General features: G+C 44.6%; 1 protein-coding gene across 1 annotated transcript in view; it reads right to left on the bottom strand.

Annotated features, from left to right (window-relative positions):
* SYT17 (synaptotagmin XVII) overlaps positions 1-7,537 on the bottom strand; it is a 35,156-nt gene extending 27,619 nt beyond the window's left edge. The window contains exons 1-3 of the mRNA XM_010003299.1: positions 7,534-7,537; positions 6,621-6,643; positions 5,096-5,244 (exon numbers count right to left, since the gene is read on the bottom strand). Coding sequence (XP_010001601.1) covers positions 5,096-5,244; positions 6,621-6,643; positions 7,534-7,537 — 176 coding nt within the window. The remainder of the gene's footprint in view (positions 1-5,095; positions 5,245-6,620; positions 6,644-7,533) is intronic.
* Between the last annotated feature and the right edge of the window lie 1,107 nt (positions 7,538-8,644).

Genomic DNA, 8,644 nt, shown 5'->3' on the forward strand with positions numbered 1-8,644 from the left:
CTCAGATCTCAATCAGCAGTATTATATTTGTATTTGAGAAAAAAAGGAAAAAAACAACAACCCACAAACCACAACCCCCAGACAGCAGATTACTGCCGTAACTTCACAGCTACACTTTGGAAGCACAGACTTCACTAGGAACAAACCAGCGTGGGAACCACCATGCTCAAACATCTCAAACGTATCAAACACCTCTGTCAGTAAAATACTGCTTTGCAGGTATGCCACTGAAGTTCAAAACTTGATCTTATAAATACAATTCAGTAAGAGCTATTTACTGACATGCCTTTTCAAATAACTGGCTGCTTTTTATCCACTTCTATAAACCAGAGGTGATTCTCACCAGACAGTTATTTTACTGCGCAGGGATCTCAGTGAGGGCAGAGAAGTTGGCAGGATCTAAGCAAGTTTCCATGAGAGCTGTAACATCTTTGACAAGACTCAACTGAAGACTGGCATCACAAAGAAGTCCATGTGTAATTCTCATTTCTGTTTTATATATATATAGATATATAGACATATATATATATGTTGTTTTCATATAAACCAACATTCTTGTTAAAAACCCCAATGTGTCACAGCTGCAGTGGCTCACACAGCAGTCAAGACATCCCAGCCTTGAGTGAGAGAAGAGCAAGAGCAGACAGTAATAACTGCAGGAGATAAAGTCTCCAACTGCATTTTGAGGGCAGCGGCTGCTGCTGGAAATGAAATCACACAGTGCTACGAGTGCATCATGCAGAACAAGCCTTTTGGCTAATCCACCAGAGAGTGCTCAAAAAAATAGCAGCAGTTCACAAGGAAAGTGTCATTGTGAAATGAGCAAAGCCAAGGGGCTCCTCATTCACCCTTTCTACCTGCATGGCTCTGCTGGGTATAAACAAAATACGTTGAATCATTTGCTTTAGTAACCAATGACTGGAGCAGAGCAATAAACACTCTATAAAAAGCAGTAAACTCACAGAGAAGGCCCCCCAAATAAAAAATAGTTTTTAAAGGGAATTCTTAACCAAACCCACAAAGTTTACCCAAGATCCATGCAAATCTGACCAATCCAGTCACACAACTCAACCACATTAAAGAAAAAAAAAAAAAAAAGGTCTGTTAACAATCAAACCCAAACCCTACACTCAAAGAGGCACACACAATATTTGCACAACCCTGCAGCCCATTAAAGGGAGTCCAAATCATGTGGCCTGACATATAATCAGTACTGGGAACACAAATAGCTTTTTCGTGCCTAAATGCGGGTCTACACAATCATAGGTAGCATTTGGATACACTTGTGTTTGAGCAGCAAATGCACAGAACGAGGAGCAGGCAGGGAGAAAAGGGAATCAGGAAGAGAGGCATTAAGGATGTTCTACAACGAGTAAACGTAATAGTGAGTTAATAACACACAGATGACCTTTAGTAAGGAAATCGCTGCTGAGCCACAATAATTTTTCTCAAATAAACTTTGGCTCTGGTTAGAGCAGCTCTGTTTCTGTTTAATCCAAACCTTTGGGAAGAGGAATCACATTCTCATTTCAATTCAGTCTCATCAAGTTTGCACCATTTATCTCCGGGGTCTTTGTAGAATATTCCATAATGGACAGCTCCAAGACATACCCTCATTCCCAGCCTGTTTCTGCAAAGGCCAGGATGCAAGGGCTCCTCAAGAAATAACAAGAAGCTGCTCTGAATTCAGGTCAATACAATTAGACTAATTTCAGTAAGATTTTTTTTCCTAAGTTGCCACTGTAAAAAAGTACAGAAAATTAGGAGGATCAAAAGTCTCCCAAGAGTCAGGGCTTAAACTTGCACCTTAATGTCCCTGCCTGAATTTCCAGGGCCATGAGGTGTCTCAGAGCTGCCAAAAGGCAAAACCTACAGGCAAAAAATAAAGGCTGGATTATTAAGCCAGGCCATTCAGATGTTTGCTAGTAGGGCGATGAAGAACACAGGAAGCAGATTTCCCCTGGGGACTGGGGAGGGTGGTAAGGAAGAAGCAAACTGGATTTTGCATTACACCAGAGTCCCAGGTCCATGAAGAAGTGGCAAGATGGGAAGTTCTCAGCTGAAAACCTAGATCTACTTCTAAAAAACATTCAATCCGTGAGCGAGGAATTCATTAAACAGATTTGCTCACAAATTCAATGCATGCATCTAAATGCAGAATATGGTGATGTCAAATCCATCTTCCATTTCAGTGGTTTCCACTGAATCCAAAATCCTGCTTTTCAAAAATTAAAGTAAAAAAAAGAACAAGTCAATGGGCATACACAGATCTCTGAGCACTTAAAACCACACCCATTGAACACCTTACTCTGAGACCAATTCCAAACTCTTACTCTGCTCACACATCTAACTCCAGATGTTTCCTACCTCCAAAAATGCATAGGAAGGTTTAAGAGTGTAAGATTAATGCAGTGAAAACATGAATCTTCTTTGGCTTCTGAATTGTGAGCCAACAGAGGCTGTAAAGGATGGTTCTGCTCTCTTTGCCCTCCTCACTCGACCAGTTTCTGGGGTCCCTCACCATTTTCCAACAAAGTCACTCTGGAACCTTAAAACATCACCATCTTCCCTGGCACCACCCTGGGCCCATCTCAGCTCAGGAAGAGGAGCCAACTGCCTTTTCAAGCAAGCAAAGGCTGATCTCCAGCTTTCACATCAACGTGGTTAACAGGTGTCCTTAGAGATCACAGTATTTGCAGCAATGCCAGAGTAGATGGTGCTTTCAGTGATCCCAAGGCATGGCAGCATCCATGCCTCCTAGCAAAGGAAAGCTGCCCCACTTGTCTATCCTTTTATTTGCTTCCTACTGCCCCTCTCAGGTACTACCTCTGGGAACTTACCTTCTCCCACCACCAGAGCAGAACAGGGAGACACTAACTGCACCAAATCAACCGAAACCAGAAGGAAAGATGGGTACCTGACCTAGACTGGGGTCCTGGGGACCCTACCCAGGGCTGCCAGCATGAGTAGCTGCAGCAGTGCAGCATGAAGAGCAACATGGCTCAAGAACTGGGCTTTTTTCTTTCTTTTTTTTTTCTCCCAGAGTTCATTGTCTTCTCCTTATGGCCATAATGGGCTAAAAACTTGGCTTTTTTTTTTTTTTTTTTTTTTCTCCCAGAGTTCATTGTCTTCTCCTTATGGCCATTCCAGTAAGTTAATTGTAGAGGCTTTCACAGGGAGCAGGACTTGGGGAAAACAATACAGGCTGCAGAGAGCATTTCATGAGTCCAAAGGTCTCCATGTTCTCTGCCTATGGCAAAGTCCAGCTCATCCGCAGTCACCATACATCTGAGTTTTGAGATCAAAAGAACAGAGCTTCAATGCTCACAATGTCCCTTTAGCCAAACTGATCCAGTAGACAAAAACTACACCATGGGACAATCACCCCATGCTTCCAACTACACATGATGTTCCTTCTGCTCTGCAGCACACCAGAGAACTCTGAAGCATCCTCTCCTAACAAGCCTAGCTCCTTGTTCCCAAGTAAGTGACTGTTCTAAATCCAATCCTGCAGCCTCATCCCTGTGTTCTCCTGTGTGCAATGCTTTCCTATTTAGCATTGATTTTGTTTCCATTTCCCATTAATTGCAGGTGAATCCATTTCTGGGCATATATCAGACTCTTAAATATGCTGCTCCACATTTAAAAACCACTCTAACACATCTCGAACATTTCTATTTTTATTGCTTCAGTATTAATTACCATCCTATTCTGCCTGGATTCAAAGGAGTATATAGACAAGACTGCGACCTAAACATAAGACAATTTATTTCATACAGCACCAAGATATGGACCTTCCAGACCTTGCACAGAGCACCAACAAGTACTCACAGGAGTAGATAAAATTAACTGAATGTCCCAGTGCCTACGTACCAACTTCTGAGCATCACAGCATGCACTAAATAGGCATCTCCTATACCACAGCTTCTGGTTACGCTGAAGCTGTGTCCATCAAATGATCTGCCCAGCCAGACAACCCAGTTGACAGAGCATCCACTGAAAGACAGGAGACCTCTGCTCCTTTCTTGGTTTCACTAATGCCTCCATGGGGTCATCTCTGTGGTGCAGATTCCCACATGAGAGAGAATTAAAGAGGGAAGATTTATATGTCTTTCTTTATAACAGATTCACAAATGCATTAATCGAAGCCCCAGATAAAACCTGGTGCTGCCACTGTTGCTGTTTAATGATTCAGGAGGAAATCTTGCAGAGTACTAAGATGACGCAGGAGATCAAGTCTTGCTAAATTAAACTTTAAATTAATTTCCCCTTTAGAGCACTTACAAGGTACACCTTTCATCTGTTTTTGTGATAACCACCTCCACACTAGGGTAAGAAAATCTTTCAAAACAACCTCACAGCATTTCAGCTAAGTTGAAGTGCTCCAAAGGACAGACCCATTTGAAGAGGAAATAGGTGTTGCTTGTTGAGAGACCAAAGTGACAGATGTTGCTGCTTGTGTCCCTTTTCCTATCCTTGCTGCCTTTTGGCACTGCTCAGGTCCCTTCAGTCAGCTTTGCTTCTGCACCTGTGAAACGTGTGTAACAGAGGCTGTTCATTTCCCCTTCTTGCCCTTAGACGTAAGGATGAAATTCTTCACTATGAGGGTGGTGAGACACTGGAACAGGTTGCCCACCCCATTCCTGGAAGTGTTCAAGGCCAGGTTGGATGGGGCTTTGAGCAACCTAGTGGGAGGTGTCCCTGCCAATGCAGGGGGATTTGATCTAGACGATCTTTAAGGTCCCTTCCAACCCAAACCATTCTATGACTCTATGATACTATGATGGAAGATAAAAAGCATCTTTAGAAAAGGATGCACAGCTAAAACAGTTACCAGCTCGCTGTGCTAGCTTACAAAGTACCTTCTGTCTTACCCATCAGAGAAGTGTTTTACAGAAGACTAACCTTAGTAGTTGAGCTGCCCTTTTCCACTTTGCAATTGAGTATCCCACATTCCCACACTCACCAGGAGGTTTTTCCTCTCTATGTGGCACCCTCCAAATGCCCTGTATCACCATTTCATATCCATATTCCCAACACAGCTGAGCGGCCCTACTCCTCAGTTGAAGCTAGGAAGTGGTGCATCTAAACTTACAGCCAGGCTGGAGTTTGAGCAGGAAAAGGTCCCAGGATTTCAACTTCATCTTCATTTGTTTGACAACAGCTACAGTCGAAACACTTCTGACAACAATTTCTGCAAGTCCAGCGGCACAGCAAGAGATCCGAGATTCTAGCGAGTAGACCCTGAAGCCATTGGAAACCAAAGTACAAGATTACAACCCATCAATAGCTATTGAGAAATAACATTCAGCTGTATTTATGTTTGTGTTTCTGCAACAGAACACTAAGAACTATATTTATTCCATCTATATCAACAAAGTGCTATGCAGCTACCAGCCCAACTTCACTATGCCATAACAAGGCAGGAAAATAAGCATTCACCACAGGTATTTTCCCTCTAGATGCAATGTATTATTATGTAGGATGGCAAGAGGGTGATTTACAAAACACTACTGCACAGCAATATGCTAGAGTGGAAACATGCTTATTCTGTCACACACATCAACAAATTAATAGATCAGCAAATGTAGAACAGAGGGAATTAAAAACAGAAGGTAAGTGAAAGCTCCAATTTAATCCAGCATGGGTCTATTTAATTAACACAGCAATGTGAACACATTTTCTTCTTGCAGATGTATCAGTATATAGTATTTGTATGACCCATACACATACAGCATCAACAAACTTGCCACTAAAATGGATTAGCAGAAGCCCACTACCCACATGCCTCCTCTCTGCTACGATTATTAATATAATGAAGAATCTACAGTGATTTTCTAGCAAAGAAGTTACTTAACCCAGAAAAGTGTTTCATTCCTTAGGTTTCCAAGGTGGCACTGGCAGCAGCACCTGTAACAGTGCTCCTTGCTGCTACAGCCACGGGGTGCAAGCATCCAGCAGAAGGGCAACAGGCTGCTGCCCTGTTCCCACGCCATCTCCAGCCTCCCTTCCACTTGGAAGTTCTGCTTGCTTCAAGAGGAGCAGAAAGCCAAACCTTAGCCCATTTCCCACCCACGCCAGTGCCAACTTCTGCAGTTCATGAGAAGGCTCATTAAGCAGCACAAGGACACTGATAATAAAGGGCATCACTCCGTAGCCTCAGGGGAGAGACATGCAGCTGCAGGAGAACAGCATGTGCACATCCAGGGTCAAATCACTTTACAATTGTATGTGACCTTGAAATCTTCCTAAGAAGCTGAAGAAATAAAGCATGTGAGATTTGCTCCCTAGATATTCCTCAAAAATACTTGAGACATTTGTTGGATTCACAAGTGTGCAGATACAAGGGCACTAACACACCAAGCAAAGGGGTTTCCTCTGAGGAAAGCAGATCTGCAGCATATACTCCACATGAATGTTTCTTTTTGTTCCAATGACACACACAGTTTTTTCCATAAACAAAAACACTGCAAAAATAATAATAAAAAAAAACCTACCAGCCCAAAATGTGGTGCAGTACTTATATCTAGGCCATCAGCAAAGAGTCAGAAAATACAAGACAAACCCCTCAGGATGGAGTGAGGAGACAGAGCAGAGAGTGAATCATCAGATTAACTCACCTCATTTATTGGTTCCAACTGTCCTTTTAGACATCCAGGATGAAGCAAAGGGGAACAAAATGAAAAAGACAAAAACAGGTTAGCAGTGCTCAAATAACTTTAAATTTTCTGCCATGACATGCCCTGGCCTAGGCTGAGCTTAAATTTCTGGCAAGACAATAGTACCTTGTAGAGGTCAGAAGAAGAAGATGTCTCCTGACTGGGCATCAGCTTCTGCTCTTTCCAGTCCTTCCCCACCAAGCTCCCTCTGCTCCTCTTTCCCCAGGACCAAAATTCCCAAACCCATTCTGGAACATGAAAATCCTGTTTATTGACCCTTGCTAATGGGGTACCACACGCAACCACTTACTGTCTTTAATAACCTGTCTCTAACTGCAGCAACTACTTGGTGCTGACAGCAAGCCATATCCACATTTCCCAGCTAGATGCCACAGTGGAAAAAAAAAAGCCACCCTTGGAATATTATAGTTAAATCACTTCCTTTATAAGTTGAGGCTTAGTAGTATTTCGGATGCCCGCTGAAATATCTTTCCTATTGCTTTCTCTTGATAATGCCTAAGAGTTTCCCAGTTGTCCTTGCTGTCTTTCTACAGGGGCAATCCGTAAAAAAAACAACCCAAAACAAACCAAAAAAACACACCAAAACCCACTGCTTTACTATTTCACATGCAGAAATTGTTCTCTAGCTTCGTGCTCGTGACAGGGACAGAACCAGCCTTTTATATAGAAGCTGGGACACAGAAGTTGCTTTTAGTTCCAAGAACTCTCCCATGGACCACCTTTTGCTGCAAGTCTCCCTTTTCAACTTCTCAGAAACCAGTGCTTGCTGAAAAGGCCACCACTTGTTAGAAGCACAAATTAAGAGACTGGAAATTCTGCAATGCAATGTGACAAGGCAGTGATTACCACATACCCATGGACCAAGTGTTTAGGAAAATTCTGAATGGTTTAAAGGGCTTTATCATCCCTTATTAATGCACAATTGCAGCCAAAGCTACAGTAGTTCAGCAGAAGCTGCAACAAGACTATTTAAATGGCTCTAAAATAAAGCGTCTGGATCAGCGCCACCCGATCCAACACCACAGCACCTGCTGGGTGAAGGAAGGGGCATTTCCACATGTCCCACAGGGACATTTGGTCAGCTTGTGTTAAACAGCCCTCCTGGTCACCATGGGGCACCAGGGAGGGATGTGAAAGCATGACTGTGTACCACCAGCCCCAAGGACACACACACAGCAAGGTCCCACAGGCACCACAGTGATGTCAGGCCATGACCACCCACAAATCTCCACCAGGAAACGGGAGGACAGAAATAAGAACTAAATATTACAGTGCAGAAGAGGTAAACAAGTAACCAGTGCCACATAGGGCTTAAATGCAGGGGGCCATGAAAGGAAAGCAAACATGACCAGCTGTGTTCATCCCCCTCGCTCACACTGGGAGGAGGGCTGGGTGGAGGTTATGGGAAGGATACAGAAGCCAGCAAGCCTGGGGGATCCCAGGGAGCACAGCTGCTGAGAGGCACTCAGCACCCCCAGAAGGGCTCAGCCAGGGATAGGGAGGCAGCATCATGCCCTGCCACATCCCAGGCTGGCCGAGAACAACCCAACTGGAAGCCTTCAGCCACAAGTGAACCCTCACCAAGGGCCAAAGGCAGCTGTCCCAACACCCAGGGCTGGGTGTGAGGCAGGGCTGCATCCCCACTTCTTACCCTGCTGCAGGCGCCCAGCCCTCCCAGTTTGCCTGGAACTACACTGGGGGTGATCACTGCTCCGAGTCAGCACTGCCACCAACCACAACCTGAGCAACAGACCAGCTACAGCAACCCATCACACTGCTGTCTCCTGGGGATGCTGAGCAGGGTGGGGTCCCCCGCAGCGACAGCCTGTGCTGTGTCCCCGCAGCTACACCCCCAGGGGAGGCTCACAGGCCCCACGCCAGGGGACACCACAGCCTAGGGACAGCGCAGCACCCCCAGCCACGCCCCGCGGGTGGCCCCCAGCACCACAGCGCGACCAGCACCA

Source organism: Chaetura pelagica, unplaced genomic scaffold, assembly GCF_000747805.2.
Source record: "Chaetura pelagica isolate M959 unplaced genomic scaffold, ChaPel_1.0 scaffold138, whole genome shotgun sequence".
Classification (NCBI taxonomy): domain Eukaryota; kingdom Metazoa; phylum Chordata; class Aves; order Apodiformes; family Apodidae; genus Chaetura; species Chaetura pelagica.